The 26,724-nt window shown below is 41.0% G+C and overlaps 1 protein-coding gene across 3 annotated transcripts in view; it reads left to right on the top strand.

Moving 5' to 3' along the window:
• LOC110490335 (receptor-type tyrosine-protein phosphatase U) overlaps nucleotides 1-26,724 on the top strand; it is a 338,326-nt gene that overhangs the window by 117,840 nt on the left and 193,762 nt on the right. For all 3 annotated transcript variants that reach the window (XM_021563676.2, XM_021563683.2, XM_021563669.2), the window contains exon 3: nucleotides 21,474-21,745. In XM_021563676.2, coding sequence (XP_021419351.2) covers nucleotides 21,474-21,745 — 272 coding nt within the window. The remainder of the gene's footprint in view (nucleotides 1-21,473; nucleotides 21,746-26,724) is intronic.

Below are 26,724 nucleotides of genomic sequence, written 5' to 3'. Positions count from 1 at the left end.
TCATTATTGTCAAGTTAAGAAAGAGAGTGAATACTTCCTTTGATAAAGGCTGGTGATTCATTGACGGAGATGGGAATGTAGGGATTGAGCATGTGGATTGACAATGTAGATGCTTGTGGAGCAAGCTAAGGTTTTTGATTACTAAAGAATGTGTTAAGTTTTTCTGAAAGTGCGATAGAAGTTTAAGAGCTATTATAATTGCATACACACCTCAATGACAGACATTTTCAGGCCTGTGAGAGAGAAAAAAAGAGAGAGAGGGAGGCAGCTTGCCAGTTATCTTCTCGATCGGCCACCTCATTGGCTGCCTGGTTGTGAAAAATGACCAATCAGTGTTCCATGCCGCTGGGCAGGAACTTCTCCCATGATACCTTCTCTGTTTACCAAATGAGCATATCGGCAAGCTGACATTTTAATGGGATCGGCCATTGATAACAAGAAACTATTGAAAAGCTAATCACGGCACAGTGGTGGCGTCTCTCTCCCCTGCTTTACATTTCACAACATGACACTGCTGTGCTTGTTGTCGTTACTTGTGGGTGAGATGGATAGCACAGCACCCCTTTCACAATACATCAACTGCAGGTGCAATAAGATTGTATTGTCAGTGACTGTGTCTCCTACTTTTTGAGAATGCTGTTAATTTCGGCACTTAAACAGCAGATGGATAGGAAAGGAGACTTCTAAATCAACACAAAATGCACTCCTCATTGAGTCCCTGAGGGTGTTGGAGTGTTTGTTAGGGTTGTTAGTGATGGCAGTGGCACAGAGTGGCAGATACAAAGGAGCCAGGGCCAGATCCAAACCAAGCGCTCTGGCATGAGAGAACAGATATCTGGGGTAGAGTCCTCAGGCCTGGCCACTGCACTAACACTCCTGGGACATACCCAATATACTGTAGCAACTATGCACCAGTCTAGTGGGGCTGAGGCTGCTCAGCTGCAATTCCATGTGTAGTGTACTTTGCTTTGGGTGATGATGATGATTTGCTATTGCTTTATGATGACTTTATGATGACTTTACTTTGCAAAGTGTAAAAGAGTAGTCATCTGTCTTGAGATAACTTATCGTTTTACTCTCTCTACCAGAAGACTACAGCCTTTCTGGTCCTATAACAGGACTGCACTGATGATAACTGCCAAATATGCAGAGATATTTACTTACCACGGACTAGCAGAATCCTTTTTCTTCTTTCACGACTCTGACGAGCCCGAGGCAGAGTATATACGGCTCCCTCGGGAACAGGTCACGACCCCAGTGATCTGCATGAAGAGGATGCGGAGAAAGAGAGGCCGGAGGGCGTGCTGCCTTCTGAGGAGTCAGAGTCTATCGAATAAACCCCCACTCCCCTCAATTCTGCTTGCAAACATGCAACTTTTGAACAATAAAATGGATGAGTTATTGGAAAGATTAAACTACCAACGGGACATTAAAAACTGTAACATCTTATGCTTCACGGAATCGTGGCTGAACGACAATATCAACATACAGCTGGCTGGTTATACGATGTACCGGCAGGATAGAACAGTGGCATCTGGTAAGACAAGGGGCAGGGACTATGTATTTTTGTAAACAACAGCTGGTGTATGATATCTAAGGCAGTTTCAAGCTATTGCTCGCCTGAGTTAGAGTATCTCATGATAAGCTGCAGACCATATTACCCACCGAGAGAGTTTTCATCTTTATTCTTTGTAGCTGTTTACATACCACCACAGTCAGAGGCTGGCACTGAGACAGTATTGGATGAGCTGTATTCCTCCATAAGCAAACAAGAAAATGCTCATCCAGAGGAGGCGCTCCTAATAGCCAGGGACTTTAATGCAGGGAAACTTAAATCAGTTTTACCACATTTCTAACAGCATGTTAAATGTGCAACCAGAGGGAAAATAACTCTGGACCACCTATACTCCACACACAGAGATACATACAAAGCTCTCCCTTGCCCTCCATTTGGCAAATCTGACCATAATTCTATCCTCCTGATTCCTGCCCACAAGCAAAAATGAAAGCGAGAAGCGCCAGTGACTAGATCAATAAAAAGTGGTCAGATGAAGCAGATGCTACGCTACAGGACTGTTTTGCTCCACAGACTGGAATATGTTCCAGGATTCCTTCAATGGCATTGAGGAGTACACCACATCTGTCATTGGCTTCATCAATAAGTGCATCGATGCCGTCGCCCCCACAGTGACTGTATGTTCATACCCCAACCAGAATCCATGGATTACAGGCAGCATTCACACTGAGTTTAAGACTAGAGCTGACACTTTCAAGGAGTGGGAAGGGTGGGGGAGAACAGGAAGGGTGAGAAATTCATATCTTCATTTAAACCAGGGTACCTAGTGGCCTGTAGTTTGTCAGTACAGGTGCATCAAAGCTGGGACAGAGAGACTGAAAAACAGTTTTTATCTTAAGGCCATCATGTTAAATAGCCACGCAGTACATTGCCCTGAACTTAGTAACTGTAACTGTCACTAGCCGGCCACTCCAATACCTTGACTTTGTTGTCCTTAAAGCCATTTTGCCACAACTTTGGAAGTATGCCATTTGCTACCACACTTCAACTTTCTGACTGATGTCTTGAGATGTTGCTTCAATATACCCACATCATTTTCCTCCCTCATAATGCCATCTCTTTTGTGAAGTTCACCAGGCCCTCCTGCAGCAAAGCACCCCCACAACATGATGCAGTCAGCCCCGTGCTTCACGGTTGGGATGGTGTCCTTCGGCTTGCAAGCATCCCCCTTTTCCTCCAAACATAACGATGGTCATTATGGCCAAACAGTTCTATTTTTGTTTCATCAGACCAGAGGACATTTCTCCAGAAAGTACGATCTTTGTCCCCATTTGCAGTTGCAAACCGTAGTCTAGCTTATTTATGGCGGTTTTGGAGCAGTGGCTTCTTCCTTGCTGAGCGGCCTTTTAGGTTATGTAGATATAGGACTCGTTTTACTGTGGATAAATATAATTTTGTAGCTGTTTCCTCCAGCATCTTCACAAGGTCCTTTGCTGTTGTTCTGGGATTGATTTGCACTTTTCGCACCAAAGTAAGTTCATCTCCAGGAGACAGAATACGTCTCCTTCCTGAGCGTTATGATCGCTGTATGGTCCCATGGCGTTTATGCTTGTATACTATTGTTTGTACAGATGAGTGTGGTACCCTCAGGCGTTTGGAAATTGCTCCCAAGGATGAACCAGACTTGTAGAGGTCTACAGTTTTGTTTCTGAGGTCTTGGCTGATTTCTTTTGATTTTCCCATGATGTCACGCAATGAGTCACTGAGTTTGAAGGTAGGCCTTGAAATACATCCACAGGTACACCTCCAATTGGCTCAAATGATGTCAATTAGCCTATCAGAAGCTTCTAAAGCCATGACATCCTTTTCTGGAATTTTGCAATCTGTTTAAAGGAACAGTCAACTTAGTGTATGTAAACTTTTGATACTTGTGATTATACAGTGAATTATAAGTGAAATAATATGTCTTGTTGGAAAAATGACTTGTGTCATGCACAAAGTAGATGTCCTAACCAACTTGCCAAAACTATAGTTTATTAACAGTTGAAGTCGGATGTTTACATACAATTAGGTTGGCGTCATTAGAACTTTTCAACCATAACCAATTATTAAATGTCAGGAATTGTGAAAAACTGAGTTTAAATGTGCTTGTTTAAGGTGTATGTAAACTTCCAACTTCATATATATATATATATATATATATATATATATATATATATATATATATATATATATATATATATATATATATATATGAAGTTGGAAGTTTACATACACCTTAAACAAGCACATTTAAACTCAGTTCACACATTAAAAGCACAAAAATGGAATTAAGAAATGTATAAATATTAGGACGAGCAATGTCGGAATACGGAGTATATTTATATATATATACACAGCATATACACAGTATATATATATATATATATATATATATATATATATTATATATATATATATATATATATATATATATATATTCTGTGTATATGCTGTGTATATATATATAAATATACTCTGTATTCCGACATTGCTCGTCCTAATATTTATACATTTCTTAATTCCATTTTTGTGCTTTTAATGTGTGAATTGTTAGATGTTACTGCTCTGTTGAAGCTAGGAACACAAGCATTTCACTACACCCGCAATAACATCTGCAAAAATGTGTATGCGACCAAATTTTTTACATTTTATTTGTGACGCAAATTTGCAGCAAGCTCATATTTTCGCATGCAAATTCGTTTAGTTTCTGGTCTTGAAAGTCATGTGTTCACCAGAAATGGCTTCTGGTAAATTGTTTGCCACCTGCTGCCACAGGTTTGCCACATACAGTATTCAAATAAAATCTTGAGAATTAATTGTCTGCCAGAAAAAAACCTCTGGTGACCTGTTTGTCACTAGTGGCAATAAATATTATTGTTACCAAAGGTTTGCCACAGATTCACCAACGGTGGCAAATGTTTGCAAACTTCTGGCAACATTTTGTGGTACACAATTTAGTTTGCAGCAAATTTGCCACAAACTTGCGGGAAGTTTGCAGCAACAAATTCATTTTTGTAAGGGTATGTTCTGTGCAGCCTACATGAATCAAATCACATTTAATTTGTCACATGCTTTGGAAACTACAGGTGAAAATGCTTACTTCCTAACAATGCAGAAAGAAAGAAAATAGAGACCTAATAGAAAAGTAATAAGACATAATAATAATAATAATAATAATAACAATAATAATAATAATAATAATAGTCCACATTGTGACACTGTTCTCCCACTTCTGAAGTCTCTGTGCTGCTCAGAGGCCATATGCTCTGCCAGTCTGACCCCTCTGGAGAAGAAGGGTCCCTGTGGGGGGAAAGACAGACAGACAGAGAGAGAGGGAGGAGAGAGGTAGGTGAGCATGGTATATAACAGAATACAGTGTGGGATTATAGAAATAAACAGAGAGAGAAGAGTTTTTAGTTGACTGTGTTTTGTATCTTAATGTGTATTTTTTTGTGTGTATTGTATAAATGTATATTTGTTTGTCTGTGCTTGCCTATTTTTATGCTTGTTTTTGTATTTTGCAGGGCTCATTTGTAAAATAGACTTCAGTCTCAATATGACTTCCCTAAAATATATGTATATATATATATATATATATATTGTCTTAAAGAACAGAAAATGTGAATGCCTTTACTGAGTTGTGTGTTTCTGTCAGACTAGAAACCTTTTGTCATTGGGAAATATTTTTTTAGAGAAAATAAAATGTAAATGCCTTTACTGAGTTGTGTATTTCTAATAGTAGAGAGGCTAGGAGATATGCTTGATGGGTGAGGGTGCGAATGAGATTGGGTCACACTCCACATGTCAGGCTCTGTAACGGAAGGCCTATCAGTCCCCCCTTGACCTGATGCTGCTCAATGGAGAAGGCTCCCATACACCCAGCAGAGATGTTTTTCACCTCCAATCTCATCTCTTCTGAAATGTTTTTGCTTTGGAAGTGGTTTTGTAATGAAACTGATTATAAGCCTTTCTTTCAGACTACGACCACGTTTTCTTACAGAGAGCTACTGTAGCATTAATCTATGTTGTGGAATGTTCACTAAGGGAGGAGATAAATATTTGAAAGGAGGGAGAAAGTGTGTGCTAATCCTTGTAGTGTTGAAATTGTGAATACTGTAAGTCATTTGAAATCATGAAGGATTTTATTGGATAATGGTTGTTAGTTTTTCCCTTGTGTGTGTATAGAAAGTATATTCAGACAATGTTATTATGTATCTAAGGCAATAAGTAAGGCCAAGAAACATTAATAATAGTTAACACAATAATAGCTTAATATATTTCTCTGGCAATAATATTTTCCTGACTCATTTAGCATACGGGCATACTTATGATTAGCTACAACCTAGTCCTCTAAGAGTTGATTTTGCACTTTTGGGACTATTACATTGGTTTCATTGTAACTGTGGACGTTTCTGAAATTATTTGATATGGCAAGCCTAAATAAAAGCTGAAATAAATAATTCTCTCTACTATTATTCTGACATTTCACATTCTTAAAATAAAGTGGTGATCCTAACTGCCCCGAGACAGGAATGTTCATTCTCAGGAATGTTGAAAAACTGAGTTTAAATGTATTTGGCTAACATGTACCTAAACTCCTGACTTCAACTGTATATGAAGTGTAATATTGGGATGCAAACTAAAAATTGAATAAATGTTACCTCTATATCTAACATGGTACAGGTGTGCATAGCAATGTGTGATGTGTATACTTTTGTTTCAATGTAGATTTGTTTAAGACTGCCAAGAGTCACTCTGAGTGAGTCTGATTTAGCCCACTGCAGTAAAAGGTTGTTAAAGAGTCTGCTGCAAAAGCATCTATTGATCCAAATGTTTTCAGAACTCTCTATTGCTCCCATTTCTTGAAATGTTTAAAAGTGCCTCTCTTCCACCCTTGATGTCGGAGAGGAACAAAGCCTTGTTGTTGGGATCAAATAGAGAGAGGCTTCAGAGAATTCAAATGGGAGGAGAAATGAAAAGGAGAAGTGTCTTTGCCCTTCCGTTTCCCTTGCTCTGAGATAGCCCCTGTATTTATATATATTTTTTCAATGGGAGCATCTCTCTGCTTTTACATCAATCTACTGACGTTTTTTTCCCCCCTTAACCTTCTTAACCTCTCTCATTTGCTATATTCATAGTTTCTCATACTTATCTTTATCTTAGTGTGGTATTATCTCCTACTCCTACCCACCAGGGATCTCCCTCCCTCCTTGCCATTGTGGCATGCCTAGCATCCCCCAGTACAGCCTGTGACCAGGGTCTGGGTCCTGCAGTGCTCCATATGAGTTATGATGTGCTGGATCAGTCCTAATCTTGGTATGTATGTTCCTACGCCCTTGGGAGGATCAGCAGGGGATGAATGTGATTTTATCAGATTTCAAAGGTTTTTGAATCATAATCATAAAAGGTCATAATGCATTATATATCTCTGTGTCTGAGTGTGTTACTGTGGGTGCATGTATGTATGTATGTATGTATGTATGTATGTGTGTGTGTGTGTGTGTGTGTGCATGCATGGGTGCATGTCTCTGGACATGTCTCTGGACCCACTCACTGTCACAGTCATACGCTGGACCTAGTTTTGTCCCATGGAATAAATGTTGTGGATCTTAATGTTTTTCCTCATAATCCTGGACTATCGGACCACCATTTTATTACGTTTGCAATTGCAACAAATAATCTGCTCAGACCCCAACCAAGGATCATCAAAAGTCGTGCTATAAATTCACAGACAACACAAAGATTCCTTGATGTCCTTCCAGATTCCCTCTGTCTACCCAAGGACGCCAGAGGACAAAAATCAGTTAACCACCTAACTGAGGAACTCAATTTAACCTTGCGCAATACCCTAGATGCAGTTGCACCCCTAAAAACTAAAAACATTTCTCATAAGAAACTAGCTCCCTGGTACACAGAAAATACCCGAGCTCTGAAGCAAGCTTCCAGAAAATTGGAACGGAAATGGCGCCACACCAAACTGGAAGTCTTCCGACTAGCTTGGAAAGACAGTACTGTGCAGTACCGAAGAGCCCTTACTGCTGCTCGATCATCCTATTTTTCTAACTTAATTGAGGAAAATAAGAACAATCCGAAATTCCTTTTTGATACTGCCGTAAAGCTAACTAAAAAGCAGCATTCCCCAAGAGAGGATGACTTTCACTTTAGCAGTGATAAATTCATGAACTTCTTTGAGGAAAAGATTATGATTATTAGAAAGCAAATTTCGGACTCCTCCTTAAATCTGCGTATTCCTTCAAAGCTCAGTTGTCCTGAGTCTGCACAACTCTGCCAGGACCTAGGATCAAGAGAGACGCTCAAGTGTTTTAGTACTATATCTCTTGACACAATGATGAAAATAATCATGGCCTCTAAACCTTCAAGCTGCATGCTGGACCCTATTCCAACTAAACTACTGAAAGAGCTGCTTCCTGTGCTTGGCCCTCCTATGTTGAACATAATAAACGGCTCTCTATCCACCGGATGTGTACCAAACTCACTAAAAGTGGCAGTAATAAAGCCTCTCTTGAAAAAGCCAAACCTTGACCCAGAAAATATAAAAAACTAATCGGCCTATATCGAATCTTCCATTCCTCTCAAAAATTTTAGAAAAGGCTGTTGCGCAACAACTCACTGCCTTCCTGAAGACAAACAATGAATACGAAATGCTTCAGTCTGGTTTTAGACCCCATCATAGCACTGAGACGGCACTTGTGAAGATGGTAAATTACATTTTAATGGCATCGGACCGAGGCTCTGCATCTGTCCTCGTGCTCCTAGACCTTAGTGCTGCTTTTGAGACCATCGATCACCACATTCTTTTGGAGAGATTGGAAACCCAAATTGGTCTACACGGACAAGTTCTGGCCTGGTTTAGATCTTATCTGTCGAAAAGATATCAGTTTGTCTCTGTGAATGGTTTGTCCTCTGACAAATCAACTGTAAATTTCGGTGTTCCTCAAGGTTCCGTTTTAGGACCACTATTGTTTTCACTATATATTTTACCTCTTGGGGATGTTATTCGAAAACATAATGTTAACTTTCACTGCTATGCGGATGACACACAGCTGTACATTTCAATGAAACATGGTGAAGCCCCAAAATTGCCCTTGCTAGAAGAATGTGTTTCAGACATAAGGAAGTGGATGGCTGCAAACTTTCTACTTTTAAACTCGGACAAAACAGAGATGCTTGTTCTAGGTCCCAAGAAACAAAGAGATCTTCTGTTGAATCTGACAATTAATCTTAATGGTTGTACAGTCGTCTCAAATAAAACTGTGAAAGGACCTCGGCGTTACTCTGGACCCTGATCTCTCTTTTGAAGAACATATCAAGACCATTTCAAGGACAGCTTTTTTCCATCTACGTAACATTGCAAAAATCAGAAACTTTCTGTGATGCAGAAAAAGTTATCCATGCTTTTGTCACTTCTAGGTTAGACTACTGCAATGCTCTACTTTCCGGCTACCCGGATAAAGCACTAAATAAACTTCAGTTAGTGCTAAATAGCGCTGCTAGAATCCTGACTAGAACCAAAAAATTTGATCGTATTACTCCAGTGCTAGCCTCTCTACACTGGCTTCCTGTCAAAGCAAGGGCTGATTTCAAGGTTTTACTGCTAACCTACAAAGCATTACATGGGCTTGCTCCTACCTATCTCTCTGATTTGGTCCTGCCGTACATACCTACACGTACGCTACGGTCACAAGACGCAGGCCTCCTAATTGTCCCTAGAATTTCTAAGCAAACAGCTGGAGGCAGGGCTTTCTCCTATAGAGCTCCATTTTTATGGAACGGTCTGCCTACCCATGTCAGAGACACAAACTCGGTCTCAACCTTTAAGTCTCTACTGAAGACTCATCTCTTCAGTAGGTCATATGATTGAGTGTAGTCTTGCCCAGGAGTGGGAGGGTGAACGGAAATGCTCTGGAGCAACGAACCGCCCTTGCTGTCTCTGCCTGGCCGGTTCCCCTCTTTCCACTGGGATTCTCTGCCTCTGACCCTATTACAGGGGCTGAGTCACTGGCTTACTGGGGCTCTCTCATGCCGTCCCTGGAGGGGGTGCGTCACCTGAGTGGGTTGATTCACTGATGTGGTCATCCTGTCTGGGTTGGCGCCCCCCCCCCCCCCCCCCCCGCCTTGGGTTGTGCCGTGGCGGAGGTCTTTGTGGGCTATACTCAGCCTTGTTTCAGGATGGTAAGTTGGTGGTTGAAGATATCCCTCTAGTGGTGTGGGGGCTGTGCTTTGGCAAAGTGGGTGGGGTTATATCCTTCCTGTTTGGCCCTGTCCGGGGGTGTCCTCGGATGGGGCCACAGTGTCTCCTGACCCCTCCTGTCTCAGCCTCCAGTATTTATGCTGCAGTAGTTTATGTGTCGGGGGGCTAGGGTCAGTTTGTTATATCTGGAGTACTTCTCCTGTCCTATTCGGTGTCCTGTGTGAATCTAAGTGTGCGTTCTCTAATTCTCTCCTTCTCTCTTTCTTTCTCTCTCTCGGAGGACCTGAGCCCTAGGACCATGCCCCATGACTACCTGACATGATGACTCCTTGCTGTCCCCAGTCCACCTGGCCGTGCTGCTGCTCCAGTTTCAACTGTTCTACCTTATTATTATTCGACCATGCTGGTCATTTATGAACATTTGAACATCTTGGCCATGTTCTGTTATAATCTCCACCCGGCACAGCCAGAAGAGGACTGGCCATCCCACATATGCTCTCTCTAATTCTCTCTTTCTTTCTCTCTCTCGGAGGACCTGAGCCCTAGGACCATGCCCCAGGAATACCTGACATGATGACTCCTTGCTGTCCCCAGTCCACCTGACTGTGCTGCTGCTCAAGTTTCAACTGTTCTGCCTTATTATTATTCGACCATGCTGGTCATTTATGAACATTTGAACATCTTGACCATGTTCTGTTATAATCTCCACCCGGCACAGCCAGAAGAGGACTGGCCACCCCACATAGCCTGGTTCCTCTCTAGGTTTCTTCCTAGGTTTTGGCCTTTCTAGGGAGTTTTTCCTAGCCACCGTGCTTCTACACCTGCATTGCTTGCTGTTTGGGGTTTTAGGCTGGGTTTCTGTACAGCACTTTGAGATATCAGCTGATGTACGAAGGGCTATATAAATAAATTTGATTTGATTTACTGTATACTGTATATTCAGGCGGTGGAGGATTTATTGTATATGCCTGGGTGTGGCTGTGAGTCACATGAAGATGATAAAAGAATGCATGAACAGTCTTTCTTCAACAAGGACAACATGATAGCAACACTAATTTACTCCTGGCGAACATAATACCGTTCAGAAGATCATACATACACATAAACAAGCATGCTTTCAGATGTTGCTTGTTGGTCCAGTACGCATATTTCTTCCGTCAGTTGATGAGACATTGTTTTGGGGGGGATGGGAGTGTTTTTTGTAAGATATTGCCAGGTGTGGAGGAACAAAGCCTTGTTGCCTTGTAACCTGTCTAGTTATTCAAGCAGTAAATATATATATTTTTAACCACTTACCATTCTCTCTATTTTATTTTTCTCTTTTTGATGTAACTCATCGCTGTTAATGTTATTCAGTGAAGATTGTTTTAAAGTACATTATAGGTCAACAGTTCACTGCTTAAATAAAGGTAGGACAAGGCACTTTTTCTCACAAGTGCAGCTTTTCTAACATCAAAGTAATATCTTGGAATTATGTTGAATGGAACTTTGGGTTATTATTCTGGGTGCTGTTGAATATGTGTAACCTGTAATAGACAGAATATGCATCATCTATCCCACGCTTTCAAGTCCATATTTATCAACGAGATTGTCATGGAGATGGATTGAACCGGTGCCAACTCTTTATTTGAGGATTTCTGTAAGTCTCTAATGCCTATCTAAAGAATATAGAGAATGACATTCAAAATCAGTGAATGCCAAAGTGTTCCCTTCTGTTTATATGAAACTTATATTGTTCATTTGGCATAGAGACAAACAGGAGTAAACTTCATCACCTGCAAACAGGAGGAAACTTCTACACCTGCATTGCTTGCTATTTGGGGTTTTAGGCTGGGTTTCTGTACAGCACTTTGAGATATCAGCTGATATAAGAAGGGCTTGATAAATACATTTGATTTGAAACTTTGTTGAAGCTAACATCAACTCTAAGAAGTGTTTGTTAGTCAATGTGTATGTCTAGCGAGTAAATATTTACATATTATTTTACAAGGAGAAAATGACTCTGAGCATGAATGTTAATGAATGTAAATACTAGCGTTGGTTGGTTAACTCAAATGATTTTGTACTGCCACAGCAATTTACACAATATGGCAATACATAATGTCACTAAGTAATATTCCTCATGACATGTATAACTCACCTGTCATAATAGCAGCATAATACCTGTCGCACATACTGTATAGTCCAGTTATGAATTAACGAAATGTTGCTATGGCACTGCTGTTGACATACAGTATTAAGGCGGAATGTCAAGTCCATCATCCTTTTAAGTTTCCATCTTGAGGCTCCAAGTTGGCAACAAAAATATGAAGTCAAGCGTTAAACCAGGCAAGCTATTACAGAAACCTAAAAACCTATAGTCCTCTCTTGTGAATTAATAAATAGGCTAGTATCAGAAGTCAAGCTCATATTAAAGGTGACTGAGAAAGTGTATAATCATAGAGTTGATAATGGTAAGGGTTGACAGGTTCGGCTTTTCAGAAAAGTCAGATGACTGTTGTTTCATGAGAGGCGGAGGTTTCACCGTAATCATCATGTGCTGTGTTTAAAGGAGAGCCAGTTGAGGTTGTGTTGACCCCAGCTCTTTGCTGGAATAATGAGATGGTGGAAGATAACAAGAGTTCCATGTAACGTGCTGCTGCTAAAGAGGTTCTTCACACTGTGCGCTAGGATTTCAAAGTAAATGGATGGAGCTCAAGGTTAAAGTTGAACAGCATGTCCATCACTGCAGCATTCAAGTTATCTAAAGTTGTCATATTTTACAGTCCACCAGGGTCAATCCTTAGACCTTTCCAACATCTTGAAGCGAGGTCAGTACTTGTTGTATGTCCATGTCTATCAACCTTTCTGAACGAGCTACACATGCTGCACATGTTTTCAGGGCTTTAACTCAATGAGAGTCAAGGAACATTGTGCATCAGTTGAGATAGTGGACTGCACATTCCTCCCTTCATCATCACTTCTCCATTCTTGCTGTTTCTTGTCCTTGTAGTCCTACCGTCAAGCTGTGCATTCACTTTCATGTCCACCCTGAAACAGAAGGGCACGGTGGAGTGTCAGGCAAAGCGCTATGGCTGAGAGATGGACTTGCCCACCACCTCCCAAAATATCTCACCACAGTGAGAGATGATACAGCAACAAATTGGCCAAAGGTGCACCTTGCATCTTCCAACTCATATGTTTCGAGACTCCTTTGAGGAGGATTTAATAAAGGTGACAGCATCTGGGACAATAGTGCCAATAGTTAACTGTTTGAGTGTTTGTAGGTTTGTTGAGAGTTTGAGTGAGCCAGTTATAGTGGTGTCAAAAGGTGATTGTTTTTTTTGCTGAATAAAATGTATGTTGTATCGAATACATTTTTCTTTGCATATTTGATACCTCCAACTCTCTCACTGCATATTCAACACCTCCCCATCGTCAAGGGAGGGTAAAAGGCATCCATATAAAATGGAGAACAATACATGTCTCCCTACATAACATTAACTTGCAGAGACAACAGAGACGTGTTAAAAGCATGTGTATAAAACTAAGAGCAAACACAATTTCCCTTCACAGAGTCTGTGAGGAGAACATTGCCTGCTCATTTGCTCTTACTTTTACGAGTACCTCTGGGTGCAGAAACCGGAATGACTCTGAAAGATCTAATTAAGCAAAGCGCCTTGAGAGTGCTGAGATTTCAACCCCAGGAGCACTGACACAAATCAGGGGACGTCAGGCTGGAGAGGGGGAGATTTTGGTTGTACTAGACGCCTCTCGGGCCTTTAGATATGTGGCCACACCATCCCTCTCTACCCCTTTCACATAGGGGGCCAAGGGGCATCCATATCTGTCACTTCTTATAATAGATAATTTGTGGAACCTAAACCAAGGGAAGTTTCTCCCGTCTACAGTGGGGCAAAAAAGTACTTAGTCAGCCACCAATTGTGCAAGTTCTCCCACTTAAAAAGATGAGAGGCCTGTAATTTTCATCATAGGTACACTTCAACTATGACAGACAAAATGAGAAAAAAAATCCAGAAAATCACATTGTAGGATTTTTTATGAATTTATTTGCAAATTCACTTTTTTTCTGGCCACTTTTCCGTAAAGCCCAGGTCTGTGGAGTGCACGGCTTAAAGTGGTCCTATGGATAGATACTCACATCTCCGCTGTGGAGCTTTGCAGCTCCTTCAGGGTTATCTTTGGTCTCTTTGTTGCCTCTGATTTTTATTTTTTTATTTTTTTATTTTATTTCACCTTTATTTAACCAGGTAGGCAAGTTGAGAACAAGTTCTAATTTACAATTGCGACCTGGCCAAGATAAAGCAAAGCAGTTTGACACATACAACAACACAGAGTTACACATGGAGTAAAACAAACATACAGTCAATAATACAGTATAAACAAGTCTATATACGATGTGAGCAAATGAGGTGAGATAAGGGAGGTAAAGGCAAAAAAAGGCCATGGTGGCAAAGTAAATACAATATAGCAAGTAAAACACTGGAATGGTAGATTTGCAATGGAAGAATGTGCAAAGTAGAAATAAAAATAATGGGGTGCAAAGGAGCAAAATAAATTAATTAATTAAATACAGTAGGGAAAGAGGTAGTTGTTTGGGCTAAATTATAGGTGGGCTATGTACAGGTGCAGTAATTTGTGAGCTGCTCTGACAGTTGGTGCTTAAAGCTAGTGAGGGAGATAAGTGTTTCCAGTTTCAGAGATTTTTGTAGTTCGTTCCAGTCATTGGCAGCAGAGAACTGGAAGGAGAGGCGGCCTAAGAAAGAATTGGTATTGTAGGTGACTAGAGAGATATACCTGCTGGAGCGTGTGCTAGAGGTGGGAGATGCTATGGTGACCAGCGAGCTGAGATAAGGGGGGACTTTACCTAGCAGGGACTTGTGGATGACATGGAGCCAGTGGGTTTGGCGACGAGTATGAAGCGAGGGCCAGCCAACGAGAGCATACAGGTCGCAATGGTGGGTATTATATGGGGCTTTGGTGACAAAACGGATTGTACTGTGATAGACTGCCCCCAATTTGTTGAGTAGGGTATTGGAGGCTATTTTGTAAATGACATCGCCAAAGTCGAGGATTGGTAGGATGGTCAGTTTTACAAGGGTATGTTTGGCAGCATGACTTTAAGGATGCTTTGTTGCGAAATAGGAAGCCAATTCTAAATTTAACTTTGGATTGGAGATGTTTGATATGGGTCTGGAAGGAGAGTTTACAGTCTAACCAGACACCTAAGTAGTTGTCCACGTATTCTAAGTCAGAGCCGTCCAGAGTAGTGATGTTGGACAGGCGGGCAGGTGCAGGTAGCGATCGGTTGAAGAGCATGCATTTAGTTTTACTTGTATTTAAGAGCAATTGGAGGCCATGGAAGGAGAGTTGTATGGCATTGAAGCTTGCCTGGAGGGTTGTTAACACAGTGTCCAAAGAAGAGCCAGAAGTATACAGAATGGTGTCGTCTGCGTAGAGGTGGATCAGAGACTCACCAGCAGCAAGAGCGACCTCATTGATGTATACAGAGAAGAGAGCCGGTCCAAGAATTGAACCCTGTGGCACCCCCTGGTCCGTGAGTTTTGGTGAGCGGCCCTCTCTTTGCAGGTTTGTTGTGGTGCCATATTCCTTCCATTTTTTAAATAATGGATTTCATGGTGCTCCGTGGGATGTTCAAAGTTCAAAGTTTTTGATATTTTTTTATAACCTAACCCTGATCTGTACTTCTCCACAACTTTGTCCCTGACCTGTTGGGAGAGCTCCTTGGTCTTCATGGTGCCGCTTGCTTGGTGGTGCAACTTGCTTAGTGAAGTTGCAGACTCTGGGACCTTTCAGAACAGGTGTATATATACTGAGATCATGTGACAGATCATGTAACACTTAGATTGCACACGTGGACTTTATATAACTAATTATATGACTTCTAAATGTAATTGGTTGCACCGGATCTTATTTAGGGGCTTTGTAGCAAAGGGGGTGAATACATATGTGCGTACCACTTTTCCATTTTTTATTTTTTATAATTTTTTGAAACAAATATTTTTTTTCACTTCACCAATTTGGACTATTTTGTCTATGTCTATTACATGAAATCCAAATAAAAATATATTTAAATTACAGGTTGTAATGCAACAAAACAGGAGTAAAACGCCAAGGGGGTGAATACTTTTGCAAGGCACTGTAGTGTCATGTAAAATTGTATATAACTGCCTTAATGTTTCTGGACCCCAGGAAGAGTAGGTACTGCCTAAAACTGTTTGAGTAGATCCTTAATACATATAAATACAAATACAAATACTGGAAGAAAGGAAAAGCCTGCACTCACTGTAATGTTCTTTACATTTTAATGTCTTTCTTTTTAGCAGCATTCAACAGACATCCACCCATATTTATAGATGGTTGTAGTACTGCTTCTTAATTGTAATACTGCTTCTTAATTTTTTCACAATCATAATTTACATACATTTTCTACTGTTTTCCAGAAGATCTTCAAAATAAAAGAAAAGCACACCAGTTTAATTAAAGTGTCTGACTACAGCGGACTTCTTGTCACCAGTTCTGATGTTGCTCTTGTGCTCTGTAATACGGACTTGGAATTCTCTCTTAGACTTTCCAACATAATAATAGCCACATGGGCATTTCAGTAAATAGACCACAAATTTTGTTTAACAGAAAATGTTACCCCTGATATACATTTTCTCCCCGTATGAGGGGGGGGGGGGGAATAAATTACCCTTGATCATTGCATTAGAGTTCTCACAATTATGACATGGAACATAGACTGAGGGGAGGGTAGATGGGAAATGCTGAGGGGGTACAGACAGTCGAAGTCGGAAGTTTACATACACTTAGGTTGGAGTCATTAAAACTCGTTTTTCAACTACCCCACACATTTCTTGGTGGTTAGGACATCTACCTTGTGCATGACACAAGTACCTTTTCCAACAATTGTTTATATACAGTTTATCTCACTTATAACTCACTGTATCACAATTCCAGTGGGTTAGAAGTTTACATACACTAAATTGACTATGCCTTTTAACAGCTTGGAAAATTCCATAAAATGATGTCATGGCTTTAGAAGCTTCTGATAGGCTAATTGACATAATTTCAGTCAATTTGAGGTGTACCTGTGGATGTATTTCAAGGCCTACATTCAAAATAAGTGCCTCTTTGCTTGACATCATGGGAAAATCAAAAGAAATCAGCCAAGAACTCTGAAGAAAGATTGTTGACCTCCACAAGTCTGGTTCATCCTTGGGAGCAATTTCCAAATGCCTGAAGGTACCACATTTATCTGTACAAACAATAGTACGCAAGTGTAAAGACCATGGGACCACGCAGCTGTCATAACACTCAGGAAGGAGACGCATTCTGTCTCCTAGAGATGAACGTACTTTTGTGCGAAAACCGCAAATCAATCCCAGAACAACAGCAAAGGACCTTGTGAAGATGCTGGAGGAAACAGGTACAAAAGTGTCTATATCTACAGTAAAAAGAGTCCTATATCGACATAACCTGAAAGGACGCTCAGCAAGGAAGAAGCCACTGCTCCAAAACCGCCATAAAAAAGCCAGACTATGGTTTGCAACTGTACATGTGGACAAAGATCATACTTTTTGGAGAAATGTCCTCTGGTTTGATGAAACAAAAATAGAACTGTTTGGCCATAATGACCATGGTTATGTTTGGAAAAAGGGGGATGCTTGCAAGCCAAAGAACACCATCCCAACCGTGAAGCATGGTGGTGGCAGCATCATGTTGTGGGGGTGCTTTGCTGCAGGAGGGACTGGTGCACTTCACAAAATAGATGGCATCATGAGGCACAAATTTTTTGGGGATATATTGAAGCAACACCTCAACACATCAGTCAAGTTAAAGCTTGGTCACAAAAGGGTCTTCTAAATGTACAATGACCCCAAGCATACTTTCAAAGTTGTGTCAAAATGTCTTAAGGACAAGAAAGTCAATGTATTGGAGTGGCCATCACAAAGCCCTGACCTCAATCCTATAGAACATTTGTTGGCAGAACTGAAAAAGTGTGTGCGAGCAAGGAGGCCTTACAAACCTGACTCAGTTACACCATCTCTGTCAGGAGGAATGGGCCAAAATTCACCCAACTTATTGTGGGAAGCTTGTGGAAGTCTACCCGAAACGTTTGACCCAAGTTAAAACCTCTTAAGCTTACCCCCTACTTTTTTGAACATTCTGTTAAAAATCGCGCAACATTTCAGCGTCCTGCTACTCATACCAGGAATATAGTATATGCATATGATTAGTATGTATGGATAGAAAACACTCTGAAGTTTCTAAAACTGGTTAAATCACGGCTGTGACTATAACAGAGCGTGTGTTTCATCGAAAAGCGCAAGAAAAACTGGGGACGTCACTGAAAGCTGAAAATAATATCCATGCGCCACTTGCATGTATTGTTTAAAGGACACCAAATTAAACATGGACACGCATGCAATTCTTACAGCTTCCACACGATGTCGCCATTGTCGTCATTTTCCTGATAATTATTTCTTGGGAAAACAAAGGAGAGGGATTCCATTTCTTCCGGTCTCCGACAGGATGTTTTGGAGGAGAGTTTTCCGACCATGATTTCAAGACGTGGAGCTATTGAATACACATCGCCCCGTGATCATTTTGATAGATTATAAACGTTTACTAATACCTAAAGTTGGATTACAAAAGTATTTCGAAGTGTTTTGTGAAAGTTTATCGGGGCATATAGGAGTGCCAAGAAAGATGCTCGTCAAAGGTAATGAATGTTTTATATTTTATTTCTGCGTTTTTGTGTAGAGCCGGCTACGCTAATTCTTTTGTTTACGTCGCCTTCAGGCATTTTGGGGTGTTGCATGCTATCAGATAATAGCTTCTCATGCTTTCGCCGAAAAGCATTTTAAAAATCTGACTTGTTGGCTAGATTCACAACGAGTGTAGCTTTAATTCAATACCCTGCATGTGTATTTTAATGAACGTTTGAGTTTTAACGAGTACATTTAGCATTTAGCGTAGCGCATTTGCATTTCCAGGTGCCTACTTGAGACGTCTGCGTCTCAAGTAGGATCAAGAGGTTAAACAATTTAAAGGCAATGCTACCAATTACTAATTGAGTGCATGTAAACTTCTGATTCACTGGGAATGTGATGAAATAAATAAAAGCTGAAATAAATAATTCTCTGTACTATTATTTTGACATTTCACATTCTTAAAATTAAGTGGTGATCCTAACTGACCTAAGACAGGTCATTCTTAGTAGGATTAAATGTCAGGAATTGTACAACTGTACATTTCTGAATGGAAAAACAGAGACCTTGGAGTGCAAAGAAGACAAACTTGATTATGTTGGTATACAGGATCTCCTGGCATTGTTGTTTTAGTCACGTTTGTGGGGACAGACTTGATAGAGGACAGATGCTAGGCGATTGGGGAGGAGGTTGTGTTGTCCTAATTACAAGGGGCTTTAGGGTTTGAGTTCTGGGTCTTAGTGGACTCATGTTTCATCAGTGATTACCCTCACCAACCTCAGCCTCACCTTGTTGCTGTAAATATCCAGCCTACTAGAGTACTCGTCCCTTTGTTTCAAATAGCCATAGCAGGCTGATTAAATGCCTGCCACACAGTCGTGCATGCCTCTGAACAAGGCTGTCACGATCGTCGTATTGAGGAGACCAAGGTGCAGCGTGATATGAATACATGTTCTATATTTAATGAAGAAAGAACACTAAAACAAACTTACAAAACGCTATATATCAACAGTGCAGACACAGGCAACTAGACATAGACAAAAACCCACCAAATACCCAAAGCAGATGGCTGCCTAAATATGGTTCCCAATCAGAGACAAGGATAAACACCTGCCTCTAATTGAGAACCAATCTAGGCAACCATAGACCTACATAAACACCTAGATGGTAAACAACCCCATAAACCTACAAAACCCCTAGACAGTACAAAACCCCTAGATGAGACAAAAACACACATACCACCCTCGTCACACCCTGACCTAACCAAAATATATGAAGAAAGCAAAGAATACTCAGGTCAGGGCGTGACAAAGGCAGTTAACCCACTGTTCCTAGGCCGTTATTGAAAATAAGAATTTGTTCTTATCGGACTTGCCTAATTAAATAAAGGTAATATAAAAATAAATAAATCAAATTAAATAGTAACAGAAATATGGACAATGACTGTCGGCCTATATCCTCTCACATTTAGCGTAATATTATATTAACTCCTGCAGAATTATGCATTTCTTGCAGTAAAATGATACAAAAATGTAATTTTGTCTTGGGAACAGAAATAAGATTTCTTTCTTTCAGCATCTCTTGACAAAATGTGAATTTGTGTGTCTTATCATTGACACTGTTATGCAAGCAGACAGTATTTCAACCACATAAAATATGCACCCATCATATTCCTGTTTCATAGTTTTTTCAGCTTTTCATTTTCTTAAAACTGGTCAAATTGGTGAAATTTGGACATTTTGCACAGGACCACTTTCCGCTGTTTGGAAGTTATTGCTTTTTCTCCAAGAGCGAGACTATATACAGGGGGGTACCGGTACAGAGTCAATGTGTGGGGGCACTGGTTAGTTGAGGTAATATGTACATGTAGGTAGAGTCTCCAAGAGCGAGACTATATACAGGGGGGTACCGGTACAGAGTCAATGTGTGGGGGCACTGGTTAGTTGAGGTAATATGTACATGTAGGTAGAGTCATTAAAGTGACTATATAGATCCACTTCACTTAGAATTCTGGGGCAACAAGTTATGACAGAAGAGAAGCTGCTAGTATCTAACTATAGTTGACAAACAAATGGCCTACCAAATGTCGGAAATTATCATATGGTTTACCAAATGTCATCAGTTATAATTTGGCTTACCAAATGTCAGAAACGCTAAGCAGAAAGTTTTCTAAATTACTGGTGAAAGTAGCCAGTAGGCTATACGGTCCAGTACAGAGTATCAGCAAAATAAGTTAATATTTAATTATGGTGGATCGAACTGGGCAGTTAGACTACTTTTTTAAAAGTGATTTGTTTGACAATCAGATGAAAACATGATGACACAACACCCATTATATGCAAAACTTAGCCTGCAAAAAACAACAATAAATTGGATAAGATGTTTACATGCCACAGTATCCTTTCTAAGATCAGCATATGTCAGGCATCTTATTCAAGTTTCCCATAACCATGATACAAGCTTTTCAGTTTATTGCAAATGGGATATGATGTTTATATGTGTCAACTCAAAAACAAACATTTTGACTATCCCGAATAATAATGGGATATTGGTGGGCATGTAAACGTTGTCAGTGAGGCTAGCATCTGAAGAGAGGTTACTCTCTTAGGAGGGATATGTCATTTAGATCTTTAGTGCTTCTATTCTATCCTCTGCAGAAATTTGAATGATTCCTTTCTAAAATGGGTTGAAAAATGCACTCCTACTCTAGTTAAGTTCTTTGGCCAAAATGAATGATTCAGTACTTGTAAACACATTCAGAATAACTTACTTACAATTACATTTCAGAACACTGTATCATTACCCAAAGGGAACTTGAAGGATGAGTCAGGTTAATCAGTTCATGCACCCCCCAATGGCGAAACACAAATGCAAAAACAGACATTTTGCTCATCGCTGAGTTTGGGGTCATATGCATTATCTCTGACCCTCGTGTGACATTACCCTTGTTTCTCTTTCCTCCCTCCAGGTTCATATATGCTGGTGAACTCTTCCCAGCATGCTGCAGGTCATCGCGCCCAACTCCTGCTGCAGACGCTGAGTGAAAACGACACACACTGCGTCCAGTTCAGCTACTTCCTGTACAGCCGCGATGGCCACAGTCCAGGGGCACTGCGAGCTTACGTTCGGGTCAACGGCGGCCCGCTGGGTAGCCCAGTATGGAACACGTCGGGGTCCCACGGACCACAGTGGCACCAAGTGGAGCTGGCTGTCAGCACCTTCTGGCCCAATGAGTACCAGGTAAAACCAGTGGCATCACTTCTGCTACTTTCAGTCTTTACACAGCATGCTTCAATTCTCCCACTGCGTCAGCTACACATAATAGTGGCTAGAATCTAACAGGCTCATTCTGATCCCATTTCCTTCATGTATGATGTTAATGTAGTCCGTATAAGGCCTAGTGAAGGTGTTAGATATTAAGACAAATATACAGCATAAGGGTAACCAGCCAAAAGCTGAGCCTGATCATCCAGGACTGTGTGTGATAACTTGACTGTTCTCCACAGTGAGATACTGTACGCCACGGGGAGACCTTGGTGTTAATCACATGCAAAGCTAGCTCAGTTTAATTGTCATTGCTCCCTTGGTAAATGTAGGCTTGTTACAGTGTAACCTACTGAGACTGTTTCTGCTAACTGTACATCCGCAGTTGAAATACACAGCACAACTTCACTCCCTCAGTGGCAAGTCATTATCCACTCGGAAGCAAATTTACTGGCAGCCACTGTTGGTACCTGTGCGCTTTCTATTGGCCTTCGGATGGCGCGACCGGGCCATAAATTACATTTATATATTCTGCAAACTCTGCAGAGCTGTCAAAAAGCAATTAAGTTGAGAAGTGTGCGGTTTTTTGAGAACTGTCAAACCCTTCGACTTAATTAACTTCCATGCTGTTCTGCAGGATCTGACCTTCAAGTGTAAATAATAGCTTTGTACAAACAGGAACCAAAGGTAGGATGACACTGTGGAATTATAACTACGCGGCCTGACAATGAGGGTTATTTAAACTTGACACACACAACACAACACACACACAACACACAAAGTTGTCAACACGTGTGGGTGGGCAGAGGGCCATGGGAAAAATCACCTCGATAATGTCTGACGTACGCAAAGCATTGACGAGCTTGCTCTTTCTCTCAACTTAATATTTGCTCGAGAGTCATCTCAGTAAATGTATCACTACATGAGAGAATTACAATGGCATTGTCAATCCCACCACACTCAGACCAGCTCTCACTTCAATGCTCCCTTTAGCAAAACAATTAATCAACTCAGTTTACGACCATTAATATGGCCATGGCAGTTTCCTATAGCAGAAAAACTAGGGATAAACGACATTCCTCTGGCTTATTTTTGATGTGTCTTCATTTGGCTTGCTTTACAACACTCATCTTCCTTCTAATTCTAACTCTGTTGTCCTCCTTCTCTCTACCCTCTGTCTTGGTACATGCTGCTTCACAGATCCATAAGCAGCACAGAGATGGCTCATGTGTGAGTTAGCATCACACCAGGGCTACCGAGGAGAGTCTTCACTTAGGAGAAGGAAGGAATAATGGACAGATGAGGAGTAGATGAGTCTGAAGACTGGTTGCAGCAACACACTTGACCGTTCTTGGAAAATACAACCTGTTAAGAAACTGTTTAAACTGTAGGCTGCAATCATCCATCTCAAAATTAAGATACCGTGATGTTATTTATCCAGAATAATACATCTTCTAGTTTTTGGCAAATTTTTGAAACCTTTTGGCCTATAGGGAAATTAATGTACTGATCGGTTCATGTACTGTATGTCTGACCATGGCTAGTATAGTGTAGCGCAGTGAATAAATAAATCGCAAATTATCTGTCTGATACGGTGTTTCCGCTTTTGAGTCCCTTCTCTGCAAAATATAATGATGTCCCCTTTCTGCAGTTACATAAAGAGTCATGCTGATGAAAATGGATAAATAAACAACAAACAATGCTGGAGAGATTCAAGCGGAGTGGAGTTGAACATGACTCGATCTGACCTGGCACGCCTCTCTCTATCTCTCTCTCTCTGTATTCACCAAGGAGCTCTTAGCTGCAACCCGTATGACATTAAATATTAAAGGACTTTGGTTACAGACGCCATGCAGAAAGCTTTATGGAATCTCTTTGGATTTGAAGTGATAGGTCAACAGAGAGTCAGGGTCTACTTTTGAAGGATGGAGAGAATAATGTTCCTCTGTCATGCCCATCATGCTAGTAAACCCAATGCACATTAAATTGACCGTATTATAAACCTATGAAGTCTTAAAATATAACTTCCTTAAATCTTTCAAGGCATTCCTGGATATACTTTCCCTTCGATGCTGTGATCACAGGTTTAGTTGATACATTTTTTTTATATTTGTAATGAATGGCTTAAAGACAACAAAAAATATTCCCAGTAATTGTAACATTTATGCCATCTGTAAAAATAAATAAAATTGTTAAATTACGAGCCTAGTTGGTATAACCATGGAAAAAGACAAGAACCTTCTCTCTAGCCAGCCATCCCCCCCGGGGGCCACTCGGAATGGCGCCGGAGGGGATGGCTGCTGTTTAATGGGCTCTTAACCAACCGTGCTATTTTGTTAGATCATTCACATTGTTTGTAACTTATTTTGTATATAATGTTGGTGCTATTGTCTCTTACGAAAAGAGCTTCTGGACGATTACTCACCTTGAATTGGACAAATAATTTTTCTTTAATGAGTGAGACAAAAGGGATTTACTCCAGACACCCGAACAGGCCCTCATCCCCATCATTCGCAGGAGAAAGAGGTGTCGCAGATGGAGATCGGAGTGCCTTGTGAAGATCCGGCGACAACTGGCTAATCTGCCTTTGCCATCGGTACTATTGGCCAACGTACAATCGCTGGATAATAAGGTCGACGAACTACAAGCACTTATTTCCTACCATTAAAACTGTAATATCTTATGTTTCATCGAGTCATGGCTGAACGACGACATTATCAGGCATGAAGGCAGACCACATTGAATAAACAATAGTTTTAATGATCCAACAGGGGCAGGCAATAGACAAGTCAAGGCAGTCAGTTGACAGGAAACCAGAGGTGAGGCAACGGTACCGGACGGCAGGCAGGCTCAGGGTAAGCAGAGGTCAAAAATCCAGCGGGGGTGTCGTCGAAATATTGAATCAAATATTTCTCAGATACCGGAGCTTGTGAATTCAAATAGACTTTTATTACAAACAGTAACAAAACCGAGCAATTCCATGGAAGAACTGACTCTCCAATCTAAGTACTTGGCTTTTATACAGTCTTACCCTTACATAACATCATCACTCCACTTTATGAATCGTGTTGTCTTGCTTAGTTTCCATTCTCTTATTGGCTCAGACATTGGGGCAAAATTATATTGGTGGCGTAACATGCACACTCCTTCTGGTGCCTATAACTGATTAGCTAATGTTCCTTTCCAAAGGTCTTCACAAGTTCATGCCTATGTTGTCTATGTATGATTATCCCATGTGCAAGTCCAGTAGCCGTCACAAAATCAGATATGGCCCAGACCAGTCACGTTTTGTTGGTCTGCCTTGCCTCATCCACACGGATTCTGCTTACGTTGTGTTTTTTACACATCTAATATTTAAACTTATATCGATCCTTCTTTCTACTTCCAAGAGAACAGTATAGGTACTGAAAATCACCAGATGACTGGAAATTCTCGAACAGGGACAAAGGTACAGGTCGGTGGCAGGCTCAGGGTCAGGCAGAGTGGTCAGGCAGGCAGGCTCGGAGTCAGGACAGGCAAGGGTCAAAACCAGGAGGGCGAGAAAAGAGAGACTGGGGAAAAGCAGGAGCTGATACGAACCACTGGTTGACTTGACAAACAAGACGAACTGGCACAGACAGACAGGAAACACAGGTATAAATACACATGGGGCAGACAGGCGACACCTGGAAGGGTGTGGAGACAATCACAAAGACAGGTGAAACAGATCAGGGTGTGACAGACATGAATAATATGTTAGACACTGTATCGACAGGATAGAACAGCAGCCTCCGGTAAGACAAGGGGTGGCAACCTATGTACAGTGGGGCAAAACATTATTTAGTCAGCCACCAATTGTGCAAGTTCTCCCACTTAAAAAGATGAAAGAGGTCTGTAATTTTCATCATATGTACACTTCAACTATGACAGACAAAATGAGAAGAAAAAAATCCAGAAAATCACATTGTAGGATTTTTAATGAATTCATTTGAAAATTATAGTGGAAAATAAGTATTTGGTCACCTACAAACAAGCAAGATTTCTGGCTCTCACAGACCTGTAACTTCTTCTTTAAGAGGCTCCTCTGCCCTCCACTCGTTACCTGTATTAATGGCACCTGTTTGAACTTGTTATCAGTATAAAAGACATCTGTCCACAACCTCAAACAGTCACACTCCAAACTCCACTATGGCCAAGGCCAAAGAGCTGTCAAAGGACACCAGAAACAAAATTGTAGACCTGCACCAGGCTGGGAAGACTGAATCTGCAATAGGTAAGCAGCTTGGTTTGAAGAAATCAACTGTGGGAGCAATTATTAGGAAATGGAAGACATACAAGACAACTGATAATCTCCCTCGATCTGGGGCAAAAATCCCAGAACAGCACGGGGTTCCTAGTGAATGACCTGCAGAGAGCTGGGACCAAAGTAACAAAGCCTACCATCAGTAACACACTACGCCGCCAGGGACTCAAATTCTGCAGTGCCAGACGTGTCCCCCTGCTTAAGCCAGTACATGTCCAGGCCCTTCTGAAGTTTGCTAGAGAGCATTTGGATGATCCAGAAGAAGATTGGGAGAATGTCATATGGTCAGATGAAACCAAAATATAACTTTTTGGTAAAAACTCAATTCGTCGTGTTTGGAGGACAAAGAATTCTGAGTTGCATTCAAAGAACACCATACCTACTGTGAAGCATGGGGGTGGAAACATCATGCTTTGGGGCTGTTTTTCTGCAAAGGGACCAGGACGACTGATCCATGTAAAGGAAAGAATGAATAGGGCCATGTATCGTGAGATTTTGAGTGAAAACCTCCTTCCATCAGCAAGGGCATTGAAGATGAAACGTGGCTGGGTCTTTCAGCATGACAATGATCCCAAACACACCGCCCAAGGCAACGAAGGAGTGGCTTCGTAAGAAGCATTTCAAGGTCCTGAAGTGGCCTAGCCAGTCTCCAGATCTCAAACCCATAGAAAGT

The sequence above is a fragment of the Oncorhynchus mykiss genome, chromosome 2 (assembly GCF_013265735.2).
Source record: "Oncorhynchus mykiss isolate Arlee chromosome 2, USDA_OmykA_1.1, whole genome shotgun sequence".
Lineage (NCBI taxonomy): Eukaryota > Metazoa > Chordata > Actinopteri > Salmoniformes > Salmonidae > Oncorhynchus > Oncorhynchus mykiss.
This window is presented reverse-complemented; position numbering and strand designations above follow the sequence as displayed.